Source organism: Medicago truncatula, chromosome 4 (genome assembly GCF_003473485.1).
Source record: "Medicago truncatula cultivar Jemalong A17 chromosome 4, MtrunA17r5.0-ANR, whole genome shotgun sequence".
Lineage (NCBI taxonomy): Eukaryota > Viridiplantae > Streptophyta > Magnoliopsida > Fabales > Fabaceae > Medicago > Medicago truncatula.
In genome coordinates, this window is record NC_053045.1 from 24,630,987 (window position 1) to 24,648,252 (window position 17,266).

Sequence of the window (17,266 nt, forward strand, 5' to 3'; positions counted from 1 at the left end):
AAAACGCTATGTAACACTAGGTTTAGATAGCGCTTTATACTGAAAAAAAGCGCCAGGAAAAGCATTAATTTTTTTTTTGTCAGATATTTTTCAAATTTTTTCTTTTTTTGTCAGAATTTTTTTAATTTTTACAGATAGCATTTTTTTATTAATTTAAAGTAGTATATATATACATTTATATATATAATTTTTCTAAGGGAAATATATATATTTTTGGCATATTAAAATTGAGACTATTATTTATCAAATAAAACTTAAACACATCACAAAAAAATTATGTATATATAGCATAAAAGTCAGAAATGTATAGCCACTAATATGGTAACATGGATATCTCTAAGTTACAACTAATTAGTTAACATAAAGATCAAAAATCTTCTATGGTAGCATGCAGACTTGATAAATCTTCTTGGTCGTCTCAACATTGTTATCCAAAACAAGCAAGCGAATCATTATTCATTTCCAAATACAGTTAACTTTCTCCACCTGAATATATAGCAAAAAACACCATTAAACAATAAACAATAACACTATATCATATTAGAGGAAAATTCAAAATACTACTCATCGTTTCTCTATTTTCATTCATCTAGATCTTTCTCTCTATGCAATTAGAAATATACAATACACAAAGCATAGTTAGTTCTAGCTAGATTTTTTTTTAACAAGCAAAAATGAGATATATTAAAACGGACACCGTAATTGTTACCGTACAAGGTGTGCCAAAACAATCACGGAAAATGTCAAGGTCGAAACAAAATTACAACCAAATCAGTTAATACCTAGACATGAAAGCGGGTTCGACCACCAATGATGAGTACCAAAACTAAATACAGCATTACAAGCTTTTAATCACCACAAAGAAGTTGATTAAAGATAATGGCTATTTAGTCATATTAAAGATATGATATACATACTGTGTGCTCATAATTCAATGATGTGTGAAGCTGACACATATTAAGATATGATAACTATACTTTTCCCTACCTTAAAAAAAAACTATACCTTTTGCTTAGTTGGAGGGTTATTTCATTAATAATCACATAATTAATTTGTTTCTTTCCTGTGTAGTTGTTTCTCTTCCCACTAAATTTGGATAGTAACAAATATAGCTAGTTCCCTAGTTGTAGAACACAATTTATAATTGCCGTGTTAGGTGTGGCCAATAAGTGAAAACTAATGAAGATATAGTACCAAGTTACTAACCATCTTTTGGTTTTGTGGCACGTGTGCTAACAGTACTGTAACTGATTTGTGCATACAACAAAAAAAAGGGGTGAAAAGGGGACTGAATTGTCATACATAAACGAATGAAGAAACCTAACAATGAGAAGAGAAAAACCTCTATTGTGGCAGCAAGGAAAAATACTACGTACTAGAGTTAAATTGAAATGGTTCCAACGACCTGTTCAAATTTCAATCTAATATCTACTTGACAATTCAGGTTAACTCATGATCACAAGAGAAAAATCTGCCTAATAAAGAAGCTACTAATATAAATACTTTGCTTTGACATCAAGAAGTCAAGAGAGATACAACAACATATTATATAATAGCTATAATTTAAAACCTTTTTATTTTTATTTATATAATAAGCTATAATATAAAACCTATTACTTATCAAGCTATAATATAATAAACTGCAACTTAAAACATGTATTCTAAATTCAAATCATTTAGTCCTAATTTGAAATCACTAAAAACAGAGACCCCAAGACATGTTTGATTTCAATGTCATTAATAATTAGTTAATTGCAGTAAGAATTGATAGAGAACATGCTTTCAATTTTACCACAATATAAGAGTTTGCAGAGTAACGACAAAGACAAATTAAAACCAATTAAAGGATTGAATACATTGAATTGAAGATTACAATAGAAGACCAATCACAGTGCAAGATCAAGACATTTACCTAAGAATTAAGATACGACTTTGTCCTCTTCAACAACAGGACAGGAGATTGCGGTTTGTGATTTCCAACTGCAAATACAATTGCATTAGTCACACTTATTTGTAATTTTATACAATATATCAATAATCACAACACCAACTAAATTGAAGAAAAATACCAAATGGGTTAGTTTTATTCCATCTACGGAAACTTCAGACTAACCTGATAAGAGGAGGCTTCGACGAGGGAATGGAACCAATAACAACGACGATGGCTTGACGGCGGTGGCCAGAGACACTGAGATTAGCGTGAGAAGTGATGAGCATAGGGAATCAATCAGAGAAGATGGGTTTGAGGGGTTTGACGGTTGAATCGATGGGTTTGGGGGAAACCAGTCATGAACCAACCAACCATATAAAAGCAATCGATGAGAAAGATTCAAAGAGGTAATCAATGGGCTTTTAGGGAGGAATCAATGGTCAGCGATTGATGGTTTGCACAAATGGGTAGGTGATCAGATTCAAAGAGGAGATGGGTTAATTTGTTTGATTTCACAAGAGAATTTGGAATTAATATTGGGGAACGTGAAGGAAGGAGTAGTTTACTTTTTTTGTTTTGTTTTAAGACTTTCAATGAAATAAATAATTTTATTTTTAATAATTTAAATTAAAAAAAGTTTTTAATTCATTTTGGGAAGAAAAAAACGAAAAATATTAGAGAGGGGATCGAACAAGGGACCAAGAGCTTGTTGGTGGTTGTTGTATGCCACTTTGAAAATCAATTTATTTCATAAGTAGCGCTTTTTTTAAATCAATAAACGCTATGTTTGTAGTATCAACTATAGCGCTTTAAAAGCGCTGTTTAAAAGTGAATCATAAATAGCGCTTTCTATATTAAGCGCTATCTAAGGTTAATTGTTCAATTATTTTATATTTAATATTTTTTTTAAGAATTCTATGTTAGCGCTTTTGACACAAAATGCTATAATCAGTTTGCCTCATAAATAGCGTTTTTTTATAAAAGCGCTATCTAAGTCCTCCGTGTTTCCTTATATAGCGCTTTAGTGTTATAAGCGCTGCTAAACGAGCGCTATTTTTTCCCCATTTTGTAGTAGTGTGTATGGGCGTTTTTCTTATCCCATCCTCTGTGTGTGATGAAATTGAAAGAATTACGAACTCCTTTTATTGGGGATCTAAAAACGATGGTAGACGTCGTATAAATTGGATGCAGTGGGATAAGCTATCTCTTCCCAAATGTCATGGTGGCCTGGGATTTCGTGATATGGAAGCATTCAATCTTTCCATGCCTGGTAAACAAGATTGGAAACTCTTATGTGACCCAAACTCCTTACTCACATACTCAAAGCCAAATATTTCCCCCCGAAGGGTTTCTTGGAAGCCGGTGTCGGTCATAATCCAAGCTATACATGGAGGAGTATATCGAGTTCCCAAAACCTTATCAAAATGGGCTATAGATGGAAGATTGGAGATGATTCTTGTATAAATGGTTGGTTATCTCCATGGATCCGATCCCTCCCCTCTATGAAGTCGGCTACTGCTCTGCAACCTCATTTGGAAGATCTTTGTGTTTATGGTTTGCTCCAACCGGACCTAGAATCATGGAACTCTGACCTTATTCACTCCATATTCAGCTTTCAAGATGCCATGGACATTCTCTCTCTCTCTCTCTCTCTCTCTCTCTCTCTCTCTCTCTCTCTCTCCCCCCCCCCCCCCCCTCTTCATGAAAGAGATATAGTGGACTCTTATGCTTGGAGACTAACTGTTGATGGTAACTGCTCGGTAAAATTGACATATTCTCACTGCATGTCGTTAGCTAATTCTGACGGGAATGACACAAACCATAATTGGAGTTCTATATGGAAACAATAGGTACCACCAAAAGTTCATTCCTTCCTTTGGTGTGTCTCTCATGACCGCCTTCCCACATGTTCTAAGCTGATCCAAAGAGGAATCCCTTGTGCTGACCAATGTGTGTTCTGTGAAGAAATGGCGGAAACTCACATTCATATTTTCTTTGTTTTTCCAAACAACCATCAATTGCTGGAAATTGGTGCAATTCGACCACCTTTTCCAACTAATGACTTTTCAACACTACTTGTTGTTTTCTTTGACAGGTTAACTTCAGAACAGCAATCTGTGGCAACTATGATTCTCTGGAGTTTGTGGAAAAACTGTAACTTTAAGTTATGGGAAAATACATCCTCTCCTTCTATCTTAATTGTGCAACGAGCCAAGGATATCCTTCACGAATGGTGATGTATTCAACATCATAGTAATAGAGACCCGAACCCTCAACTCGTGACTTCTTGGTCCAAGCCGCCGCCTACCCATTTGAAATGCAATGTCGACTGTGCACTTTTCCAAAACAATTTCATCACAGGTTATGGGTTTTGTTTCCGCAACCCTCTCGGTCACTTAGTGTTGGGAGTGTCGAATTTCATCCACCAGTCATCGCTCCCTATAGAAGCCGAAGCACTTGGTTTGTTTGAGGCCATCAAGTTTGCCATAGCTGAGAACATGTCATCCGTAATTTTTGAGTCTGACTGCAAAATTATTGTTGACATTGTTAATTCGCCCGAGGTACCTAATAACTAGAACTGCGGCATTCTAGCTAGATGCAAATATCTCTTGTTATCCCGCAATAGATAAATCGTTAGTCATGTTAGGAGGCAAGCAAATAAGGTTGCTCATATGTTAGCTCGAGGTTCCTTATCTCATCCTAGCCCCTTTATTTTTCATGATATACCCTCTGACTTGTACTCCTTGATTATCAATGAAATGGCATAAATTTGTTTTTGCTAAAAAAATATATAGATATGTTGTCACCATTACGATGCATTATTTTTACAACTAATATTTTTTTTTTATCATTCTTTATTGTTGTTTCTCTTTTGAGATTTCCTCTTATTTATTACGAAAGGTTAAAATATGATAAAAAATATATATATAATAAAATTTAGTAAAATATAATAAACTTTAATGATCATCCAATTTGTTAGGTGTAATCTTAATTTTTTTTTTAAGGAAACATGCTTATAACATTTCATTAATAATAAGAATTTCAATACAACTGAGTATTTCAAAATAAACAGCGGGAGTAACTAGTAACGTGGCTTCTCTTGCAAGAGCATGAACAACCTCGTTGGTTTGTCGCCTAACAAACTCCACCCTAGAGTTAGAAAATAAAAAAGTAAACAAAGAACGACAAAAAATAAGTGATGAAATAAGTGAGCTTAATGGATAAAAATAAAAGACATAATGATTAGATTCATTTAACTCATATTTTCATTTGTCATCGTGAACTTAGCTCAGTTGGTATGGACAATGCATAAAATATGCAAGGTCTGGGGTTCAAACCCCGGCCTCCACAAAAAAAAAAAAAAAACTCATATTCCCATTTTATAAATGGCTTAATGTAACTCCTAAATGTTAAAAACTATTTAATTTAAGTTAACGAAGCATGTATTTTTATTTTTTTATAAAGCGAGCACAAAAATTCTATTTATTAAATATAAAGGATGAAAAATATGGCTCAAATTCTCATATTCTTTTATTCTTTGATCATCATTCCTTCTATACTTCTTATTGTATCCGGTGACAATATCTCATTTTTCATAAATTTTTTATTATTTATCTTCTTTTAATTCCTTCTATATATACATAATATTTTATCATCTTTTAGTAATTTTTTTTTTCTTCTTCCATATTTGACAATGTAGATCGTATTCCTTGCATCGATGATATGGATTGTCCAGATATGTTTCCCTCTCTTAATACGCAGTGCATTGATAATTTTTGTGACGTCGTGTTAGGGTAATCATTAACTTCAAAACATTTAGGTTACCTTTAGGAGTGTATAAATTTATTTCTCTGTCATAATGTTTGTGCTTTTATAACTTGATTCCACATTTTATTTATGTTTCTTGTAACATACTTTGTTTCATTTAAATATTTAGGACCCATGTTCTGTTTGATTACTTTTCTTTTTCCTAGATGTGGCCTATGTATTTGTTAAAATTATTTATTTTATTTAAAATTTTGCAAAAGAAAAAATCTAGAAAAATATGTTGTTGTATGTAAATTTATAAAAAAACATCAGTCATATAAGTAAATTCTAAATTCATCTGTGTTAAAATACAATATAAATGACTATGATTTGATCATAAGAAATCAATTTTTATAGAATAAATATAATAGGTATTATGTTATTTGTTTTTTGTAATTTTTTTTTTGTTGTGGTGGCCGGAGTTCGAACCCCAAACTTTGCATGTATTATGCATTCTCCTCTTACCAACTGAGTTAAGATCACGAGGACCACTATTTCTCTTTCTTTTAATGTATGATGATTTCTCAAATCGGTCACTACTTCATATTTTTTTTTTAACATATTTTGTTTTCTGTAAGTGCTAAACATAATAAATTGTTGTATAGTACTAAATTGCTGTAAATTTTGTGTTTTTGCGTGACTATTGATGTAGAAGAAAATAAATGATTTTATGAATTAATTTGTTATAAAAGCTTTCTTGTGACATTGGTATCAATTTTATGTATGTAATTATAAAAGAATGTATCAGAATATTATTAATTGTTGATGGGATTTGTATTTCTTGGCATGTTGTTATTTTTTTGTGGTGGTCGGGGTTTGAACCTCAGATCTTATATATATTATGCATTGTCTATGTCAGCTGAGCTAAGCTCACGAGGACTTGATATGTTGTTATTGAAATGTGAACATTGACGATGTGTTTTAAATTGCATGAAATGGCATTTCATTTTTCCCATCGGATCATGTTGTCTTGCATATATCATGCCTACTACCTAACTTTATGGTTTTTCCTAAAAAAAAAGTAAAATAACTTTGTGGTTTTTGCAATATTGATATTTGTCATTCCTGTGTTATTGATTTATGGTGTTCTTATATATTTATAGAACAAGGTAAAGAAATTATTAATTTTGTACTTTTATTTTAATTATTATTTTATTATAATTATTTTTCTTGCCCACAATGGGGAAAAATAAACATGTCATTAAATATTTATTTTGAATATTCACCAAAAAAAATATTGATTTTAAGATTTTTGGGGAATAAATAAAATTATTCATTTATGTAAATTTCTGTGCTCTTTGTTTTGTATAATTTGTCATGAACTGACTCTTATAAACATCTTTAGGTACAATTGAATTTGAGGAACCTCAACAATGATTGTGTTGTATTGTTTGTTGCATGACAATTATATACGTGTTATAAATATTATAAGTGATGTCTATTTAGCAATTAAGTAATTAGGTTGTACTATTAGCTCATACATACCATTGTACTTCTTTCCTAAGTCATTGTATTTCACTATAAATAAACTCACATGTAACCTAATCGTATGTCGCATGAGAATAACATAATACCATATTCTCTCTTCCTCTCCTTCTCTCTTTTTCGCTTCTGGTTATCCCTGTTATTACTCTATGAGTTTCATAACAATGTGCAAATAATTAGGAATGATTTATGGGGGAATGACGTTTTTCTTCCGCTTATATAATAAATTAATCGCCATTCAATCGTTTTATTCCATGAATCTTTTTCTCGTAAATTTTACTTGATGTGCTACTATAAATTTTCTAAATTGATTAGAAATTGGTGTTTCATAATTTTTCTTTTTTGAAATTAATTAATTCTTTTGGTGTTGATAATATATATATGGAACATATCACATGAGAATGGTTAACTTATGTGAGAATGGTCAGAATAAATTGCAGTCATCAGATTAAAAGTAATAAGTGAGATTAAAACACCACTTAAGTGACTCATATGTTAAGCATGTGACCATTCCCTCCCTTTTTACCGTCAATAACTTCTTAAAGACCTAGAAGCCCTTCCAAAAGACCTACGGAACTTCCTAGAGGCCTTAGCACCCTCCAAAAGGGCTCCAAGACCCAAGGTGCACCCTTCCTAGGGTGTTGCCTCTACCAGCTTCTAGAAGCCTCTAGAACTCGATCTAAATACCTAAATACCCCCATTACTTATAGCTTAAGTAACCATAAATTAGGCTCATATAGGGCTATAAATACAACCCTTGAGAACCTTCTCAAGGAATGACCAATACAATACTAATCCTAATTAAGATTATTGTACTTTTGCAAGTACAATTGGTAAGCTGGCTAGTTTCCAATCCAGATTCTCTAATTACCAGATTACTCAAAGCTAAATATTTACTCGAATTTGTTATTATGGAGTTTCTATATGCCACAATCCCACCTACGTTTAGCGCATTATCTGGAGTCTGAAAGATGTGACTTGAAGAGGTTCCAATGGAGCATAGGTACGGGATAAAGATACCTGTTTGAGACCATCCTTGGCTTCCTATGCTGATTGTATTTGTAGTGGCCACATATTACTACTTAATATTTGTTGGTCACACATTAGAAGCAATGGAACATGGAGATCATCAATGGATTCTTTGATAATAATATAAGTAGAAGCATATTTATACTTTGCTTTTAACATCAGTACTTCTTGATATGCCTACTTGGAAGGTTGAGAAGGATGGTGCTTATTCGGTTAGGAGTGCATATAGAGACACTATGAAGCATAATTTGGAAGTTATATAAAATCGTGTTATGGGGAATTGGAGTTGTGTTTGGAATTTAAAGTTGCTATCGAAGGTGAAGAATTTTTTGTGGAGAGCTTGCCGTAATTTATTGTGTACGATAGTTTCGGTTACAAACAAAAGATGTTCATTGTGCGGTATGTGACAACTCGGTCGAAGATAGTGCTCATTTTTTCTTTATGTGTAGAAAATGTGTGCTCTGTTGGCAGCACACATATTTATGGAGTGATTTGGTGGCTGTTCTCGATCCTAATGCATGTTTTCCGACTAATGTGTTTGCTATCTTACAACATCTTGATCAACATTAGAAACAAGTATTTCGTTTGACCTTCTGTAGTATTTGGAAGCATAAGAACAAGATTCCCTAGAGTAATATTATTGATTCAACTGTATGTATTTGTTAACAAGCATGTTCCCTCCTCGCTACCTGGATGAATGCCCAAACCATGTGCAATCATGCTCCTAGATAATCTAATATTTAGGGTGTGTTGCATTGGCAAAAACCAAGTCTTGGAAGGTATAACTGTAATGTAGATGATGCTTCCTTTTCTCATGCGTTGAATAGAGTTGGACTTGGCATGTATATTCGTGATGAAGAGGGTCGATTGGTGCTGGCCAACACAGAGTGGTTGGCTCTACTCCTTGGGGGAGGCCTTAGACTTGTTATCGGCGCTCAGGTGGGTTCGTGATCTTTAGAAGGGTATTGTGAACTTTGTGATTGATTCCAAAATTGCGGTGGCCAATATCTATGGTAGTAAAAGTGGTGTTTCTAATTATATTGCAATGATTAATGACTATAGATGTCAAAGTCTCTCATAGTTTAGCAAGAGTGACTCGATGTCATGCTAGTATTTATATTATGATGATCTCATCTTGTATTATAAATGAAATGCACTAAAAAAAAAAAATCAGTAAAAAAATTAAATACAGTGAAATGGTAGAAGGTACAATAAAAAATTAATTTAATTTATAAACAGCTAAGAGTGTAAAGTATTCTTGCACATAGAATCAACTAATCGGCCGTTTGTTACGGACTAAAATAAAAGTGATTTTGAAATAAAATAATTTAGAGATTTTATGAAAAATTAAAATCTATTATGCGATTATTTACCATAATAAAAATTACTTTTTTAAACAAATAATTTAGTTTGTTTGGATATAATTAAAGTAGTTAAAAAAAAAAAACTAAAGTAGTTCAAATAATTTATTTCTATTTATAACTGCAGTACTTTTGTTTCAATTTTGATTTAGATGTACCCTTAAAAAAAAAAAAAACTTGTTGATCCATATTTATTCCTATTTATAACTGCAGTACTTTTGTTTCAATTTTGATTTAGTTGTAACCTTAAAAAAAAAAAAAAATTTGATACATATTTTCTCTCTCCTCTAATAAAAAATCTATTTTTTGAGAAGCTGTTTTTAACAGCTTCTTATTTGAAGTTGTTTTTAGATTTTTTTAAAAAGCTATAACTAACGGATGCAATACTATTAAACATGATTTTTTTTTTTAAGTGATTTTTTATATTAAAAAAGCTATAACAATTGGACTCTAAATTACTCTATAATATCACATTTTTTAATAAATTCTTAAAATATCGCTACATATATCTATTTATTAAGGTTTGATTAAGTGCATGTGTCAAAAAAGTTTAACACCGTCGATGCATGGAAATTAATCTCGTAAATTTTTTTAATATGAATACAGAAGTTCTTTTTTAAAGCTGAATATATGAATACTAGCTTATTAAGTATGAATACATTTTTTTCCCTAAAAAAAGTATGAATATTTTTTTTTGAATAAATTAATAGCATGAATATTTATACAATAAAGGGATATTTTAATAGATCTCCTAAAAAAAATATTTTTTCAGATATTACATTATTTATATATTTTATCAAATATTAATTGGTAACTATAAATAATATATGATTTTATTTTATAAGATTTGGAAATAAAATAAAATATGAAGCAGTAAATAATAATAATAATAATAATAATAAAATATATTTGTCAAAAAAATAAAAATAAAAAATATAGTTTGATTCTAATAATAAAATAAACAAATATATTTTAAAATAAAATAAATTTGTAAGATTTGATTCTAATTTATAGGTGTTTAGACACAGAAACCCTAAAGACTCTCACTATATATATCACTGTCCCAAGCAAAGAAAGAAAGAAAGAAACCTTTGCTTTGAGAGACATGAAACCACCACATTCAATTCGAGAAGACTGCAAAGCTCTTCGTCGAGAACTCGAATGGCATGAAAATTCGATCCACCGATGGCGCATTAAGAGTCGAGCAGTAGAAAAACACTTGAAATTTGTTAAAAACGAGATTAAATTGTATAGCGGCGACCTCTATGCTAAGCTGATAGAGTTTGATTGTCTAACAAGGTCGGTTGATGAAAAAGAACAACTCTTGCAAACTGTTGAACATGAGTTGAATGCTAAGAGGAGAGAGTTTGATATTCTTGCAGGGTTGATCAAAGAAAGAAACTATGACGCTGATGAAAAGGAAAAAAGGCTTCGAGAAAAGGCCAGGGATATCGAAAATCAGTACAAACATATCAAGTCGAAACATCAAGAGATTGAAGAAAGAGAGAAGGATCACCAAACAATGGAGGAGCAGTTTGAAGAAAAAGAAAAGGCTCATGAAGGAAAGGTGAAGTACCTCGAGTCGAGGTTTGTAGAGCTGCAAGAGTTTGAATCAAGAATTCAAATCCAACACAAGGAACAGGAGGAGAAATTTGAAGAAAGAGAGAAGGATCTTCGATCAAAGGAGGAGCAATTTGTAGAACAAGAAAATGCGCATAAAGATATAGTGGAGTGCCTTGAGTCGAAGTTTGTAGAGCTGCGGGAACTTGAATCAATATTTAAAGAAAGAGAGAAGGCGCTTTGTTCAAATGAGGAGGACTATGATAAACAATTAGATGTGCTTGTTTCAATAGAGAAGGAATCTGAAGAAAGAGAGAAGGAGCTTTTTTGGGATGAAAATCTGTTAAAACAGAGATTAAAGTATATTGAGACGAAACAAAAGGAGTTTGAAGATCAGGAGAAGCAGTTCAAACTGAGAGAAAAGCATCTTGAGACGAAAGAAAAACAGTCTGAAGATCGAGAGCGCTTCAACCTTGTGAAACAACTTGAGTTCATATGTAGTCAATTTTCGGCTGTTCTTCGAGCATCATCCGACCCTGCTAAACTGGTGTTAGAATCAATAAAAGGTTGTTGTCCTTCTCATGTACGTAACCTTTTGGTGGATGAACTATATAAAACTTCACCTGTCATTAGTCTTCATGTCAAAGAAGAAGCAATCAAATTTGCAACCGAGTGGAAGGAAAATTTATCTGTACTTGGTAAGGATAATTTGGAGGTGCTGAATTATTTCAAGTTTGTTGCTACTTTTGAAATCGGTTCATCTTGTCAGGCTCCGCGAGTCCTTTGTGGTCCTGTTAAAGTACCAGGTAAATAAATACATGTGCTGGACTATTTTGCATTGTTTTTGCATCATTACTTGTTGATTGTAATTTGAAATAATGTGATTCATGACTATTGCCCAAGTGTTTTTATATACGAATACTTTTTTTGGTCCTTCAGGAAATATCTTTTTATTTTATTTTTGTATCATTACTTGGTTGACAATTATTTCAACTGTATGATGCAATAATATGGATAAAGTATTGAAAATAAGCATCTTGTTGCTCAGGTTATCAACCAAGTTTCACCACCAATGATGGAGGAAATGTCCAGTTGCTCTCAGATAGGTCTGAATTGAATGACAATGGCATTTTAGTTAATCTCCAAACAGCACCGAATCCAGCACAACTTGTTTTGGATATGATTCGAAATCCTAAGCTTCGACAGGAAGAAGGCATGGTTATTGAGAAGAGACAAATATTTCTGTTAGACCAGCTAACAAGAATCTCGCCACATATAGATTGTGACGTAAAATACGAGGCAATGAAGCTGGCACTTGAGTTGAAAGATACCGCGAGAGGATGTGCTGAAAATTCTTTGGTGGTTCTGGGTTTTCTACTACTTTTATCTAGTTATGGATTGTTTCCTCATTCTAATTTTAACAATGATGAAGTTTTGAAGCTTTTTGAGGTTGTTGCTCATCACAAGGAAGCTGTAGAGCTGTTTCAGACCCTTGGGTTCGAGGACAAAATATCCGGTATGTTTGTTAAAGATGTTCTTTTCCGATACCATATGAAAATAAGTATAAGAGAATATTACATAGATGTAAAAAAGTTATTGTTTAAAAAAACCGGACGGAAAATAGTGTTTCCATCGCATCAGAGTCTCATCCGAAAGAAAAGAAACGCGTTAGATAACTTCTGTTTGAAGAAAGTTCATTCTGTATTTAGTTAAGGAATGATTGATAACTTGCTCGATACTTGGAATTTGATCTCTTTGTGTGTGTGTATGTGCATACGTCTTCCTTTTCTAAATAATCTTAGATTTTCAATTTTTTACTTCTAATCTCTCTGTGTGTATGCTTGTGTATCTTTTGCATATTCTAAATGATCTTAGACATTCTGTTTTCGACTTTGAAGTATTTGTGCGTGCATGTTTTATAGATAATCTCAGACGATCCCTTTCTTACTAAAACTGGTTTTCTGGCTGTATTTCTTTGTCTTGAATAAGTTAGTAGTAGCATCTTCCGATTCTTTTGTTGATTCCTCCAAAGTGATAACTGAAGGAACTTTTCTTATTTGATTTGATGAAGTAAAATTATATTGTCCCACAGATTTTGTGGATAATCTTATAAAGAATCTGCGGCATATTGGAGCTGTTAGATTCATTTCTGCATATAATTTGGCTGACAAGTCCAGACTAGTTAGTATCATGCTACAAATAGAGATGGAGAAAGCAAAACAGATTTCCTATGAAGTTGTTTGCAGAGAAAAACACCGTGAACCAAAGGTTCTATTTCCCTATTCAAAATCTACCTCGTTACATTTTTTGTTTTCATATAGTTGCATTCAGTAATATATTAAATGTGAATTCAGGTTAAGGCCAGAGATACAGAAATTGCTAGTCTGAGGGATATTCTACAGTGCATTTCAGATTGCAACCTAGAGTATCACCACAATCTAGTTGGTGAGATTAAGAAGCGCATTTTTGTATTAGAACAAGAAAACCAGAGGGAAAATAGTGTTGCCATCTCATCAGAGTCTCTTTCCAACGAGAAAAAACGTGCTAGAAAAGAAGTCTCTACAAATCAAGTTAAAGAGCAAGAGCTAGCCCAAAAGAAGCCTTATGATGTTGCAGGTACCAAGAATCCATTTAGAGTGCAACACCGTGAAGAAAAACAACCTCAAGTTGAAATGCGACAAAGTCAAGTAAGGAAACATGTCGATGAGCAGGAAGGCTATCAACTATCACTTAAGTTTGGCAACATAAAGCGTCTTAGAACAATGTGGCTTCCTCTTCCAACTTAGTTCCTCATTGCAACCAACATGCTTTTATAACTACTAGTGAAATGCCTGCTGCACAATTTGCTATTCCTAATCATGCAGTACTGTTTCGAAATGAAGGGGGAAAACCCTTTCAACACTTCGGGCCTCGTTGGTGAACTGGTGTGAATTCATTATTTATTAGTAGTTAAGTTTTGGGAAGACTTTGTGATATTTTATTCCCATCTTTGTTAGGGAAGAGTTTTTTCGTAATCGGTATGGTCTTTTTTAATTTCAGATTTCGTTTAACTTTGCTTCAGTTTTGTTCATGTCCTCCCTCGCCATTTCTATTGTTTCCTATGATTTTTTAAATTATATTTCTATTGCTTCTTCAAATGGTTCATAGGTGGTCTCAGTTTTTGCAACCTATAGGGACCTTACAAAATACTAAGTTTTGTGTATGTGCCTTCTTTTGTGGGATCATAATAACTTAACAATATACAAAAGCAGACAGAAACACACACAAAACAGAACTGCAAAACAAGAAAACTGGAAAAATCAGAAAGGCAGCAATAACAAGGACTCACTCCGTAGTAAAATCAACTGATATAGTCTAAGCAGCAGAAACGCAATTACAAACCAGAAACGAATATATGCTGCAGCATATTTCAGTTATGCAACAGAGAAACATAAACAAAAAAACGCAGCAGCATGTGATATGTATAAAATGCAGGAACATAAAAATATAGACAATTTATGAGACAGAGATTCACTCAAAGGCACTACACTACTTACACCTATAAACACGATTTCAGCACAACGTCACAGAGAGGCCAAGAAGATATACATTGTCGGAGTATCAAATAATATGTGAAATATATGGCTAAGCTTATGTCTTTGAATCAACGATAGAAAACAAATCAGCATTTGATTCACAAAATCTAAATCAATTTGATAGCTATTGAGACTACTGAAGGTAGTTCAGAGGTTGGTAGAACTGAGATAGCTTCTGAAGGAGAGTCTGAACCTGAGGAGTTTGAACATACATCAGTGGCTGCTTCTGCTGATGTAAACGGTAATCTTGAAACCTCTATCTATATAAGTGCACCTTCTTCTTCTAAAGTTCCTTCCTCTTCCCCTTCATAAAAACCCTCCCCATAAATAGCTAGTTTCCCTGAACCTACCTCTTCCTCACCTCAAATCCCATCTGAAATCTCCATCATCCTCTAAAAACACACCATCACCAATAAACATCTCTTCAAACCTATAAGTGTTGTTCAATCCATCATAAACTGATAAGAACTTTTATTAATTGAATCCAACAAATAAATAGAGGTCCTTCGTGGAACCCTAATCAATATTGGTTTAGTTACACATGGTAATAGACATTATTACAAACGAAAAGAAAAACATACTCTAGAGAACAAGAGGAGGGAGAAACGCTGCCATGAAGCTCCAAATGCTTGACTCTTGCCTTGTACTACCAACTTTCTAAATGAATATAATAGTGCGCAAGGGTCTCTATTTATAGGCATCTTTATTTTTAGGGTTAAGATATGAAAACTAGGCTGGTTTTGTCCTCCGATCCAACTTGGAAAACAAGTTAAAAGGGCAATTTGCCCGCAGAAAAGTGTTGGACACATGAGAACTTGTGCAAGGGTGCATGAGGCAGACCCATGGGGATTTCAAAAATGGAAGGGCGCTTTTGCCATGCGACGGTGCGTGTTTGATAGCCTCCAGGGGTAAAATATGTCGTTTTTTTGTCCTTTTTCGAGCGTTCTTCCGTCTTGAAATTGCTTGGAACTTTGGATAAATTTCCCCCAAATTGTATTGTCTTCAAAAACCTTCCAAGTACAATCGATCTTCATTATTCAAATCCCTTAATCCTCCATGCAGTGTCATGTTTTACCGAATTACATGATTTATCATTAAAAAGAGTCAAAACACTTATGGAGTTGCATGATTTGGAAATAATCCAAATTACAATAACTTGAATGAAAATAATACAAAATGTTCCTCAAAACCACAAACAACTAAATGTAATGACCTCTTATTTGTCTTCAAATGCAAAGAAATAACTAAACACATAGCCGAAAACATCATATGATGCTTCGATATCAGTAACATGCTTCACAATAGGGAAAAACCTTCATTAAAATCAAACCCTTGAATTGGTGAAATCCTTTTGACAGCAAGTGTTTCTTATACTTATTTAGAGTACCATGAGTTTTCTTTTACTTTAAAAACCCATTTGCAACCAATAGACTTTCTATTTGGAGGCAAAGGGACAAGGTGTTGTTTTTATGCAGAGCATCAAAGTCTTTCTGCATAGCAACACGCCATATGGGATCATGCAAGACGATTTTAACATTCTTAGGTTCAATATATGATAGTAAAAGTTTAGGGTTAAGAAAAGGGAGAACAATACCAGACTTAGAACGTGATTGCATTGATGAGAATTGATAGGTAGGTGTGATTGGACCCTAGTATTGCTAGAACGAGAAGAATTAAAATTTGATGGAGATACATATATTGATATGGAAACATGTTCTCATTAAAGAGCACAACTTTAGAGATAAAAATATGACCACTATGAAATAATAACTTGTACCTTTTGTGAGTAGAAGAATATCCCAAAAATAGACACTCGTGGGACGTAAAATCAAACTTATGAGAGTTGTAAGGCCTTAGTAGAGGAAAACATGCACAACCAAAAAACTTTGAGATAGTGATAATCAAGATCTTACTGAAACAGAGAATTCAAAGGTCCTTGAAAATTCAAGGAGGTTGTTAGAACTCTATTTATGATGTATACAGAAGCAAGAAAGGCATGATCCCAATGGGTTAATGATAAAGAAGCTTGGCTGATAAGAGTAAGGTCTAGATAACCAACATGTACATGTATCCTCTCAACTACACCATTTTGGTGACGAGTATGAGATTAGGCATTCCACGAGCTTAAGCAACATACATATCACTGGGAGTAGGCAAAAACCCTTGATAGTTGATTAAACCCGTGCTAGCATGAGGAGGCTAAACGACCAAATTTGAGCAAACTTGGCATTGAACATTAGAAAATCGTCCCCCTCTGCCACGTCTTCTACCATTTCTACCACCTCTACCACGTTAGGAACCAAAACCATACTGTAAAACCAGAAGAGTCAGCACTAGTAGTAGTGTTAACAGAGGATTGAGATGTTTGAGACTCTTGGCGAGATTAAGCGGTGGTGGTAGGAGTGTGAGTAAGATTCAGAGAAGCAGTATCATAACAATTTTCTTCTTAAACTTGTCAAGACGTGTCTCGTGAGAAATCAACAAAGATTCAACTTCATCAATATCAATGATTACTAGGA

The 17,266-nt window shown here is 33.2% G+C and overlaps 1 protein-coding gene and 2 long non-coding RNA genes across 3 annotated transcripts; 2 read left to right on the forward strand and 1 right to left on the reverse strand.

Moving 5' to 3' along the window:
- Positions 1-261: 261 nt before the first annotated feature.
- Positions 262-2,663, reverse strand: LOC112421120 (uncharacterized). The gene is made up of 3 exons (XR_003011109.2): positions 2,114-2,663; positions 1,913-1,980; positions 262-486 (listed from the first exon to the last, which is right to left on the reverse strand). It is a non-coding gene; the product is annotated as an uncharacterized lncRNA (long non-coding RNA).
- A 2,702-nt stretch (positions 2,664-5,365) lies between these two features.
- Positions 5,366-7,330, forward strand: LOC112421183 (uncharacterized). Its single transcript, XR_003011324.2, has 3 exons — positions 5,366-5,505; positions 5,631-5,724; positions 7,083-7,330. It is a non-coding gene; the product is annotated as an uncharacterized lncRNA (long non-coding RNA).
- A 3,387-nt stretch (positions 7,331-10,717) lies between these two features.
- LOC25492095 (coiled-coil domain-containing protein 39) lies at positions 10,718-13,958 on the forward strand. The gene is made up of 4 exons (XM_013600149.1): positions 10,718-11,978; positions 12,221-12,688; positions 13,265-13,440; positions 13,527-13,958. Exons 1-4 carry the CDS (start codon positions 10,718-10,720, stop codon positions 13,956-13,958), a joined length of 2,337 nt encoding a protein of 778 aa, XP_013455603.1.
- The last annotated feature ends 3,308 nt before the right edge of the window (positions 13,959-17,266 follow it).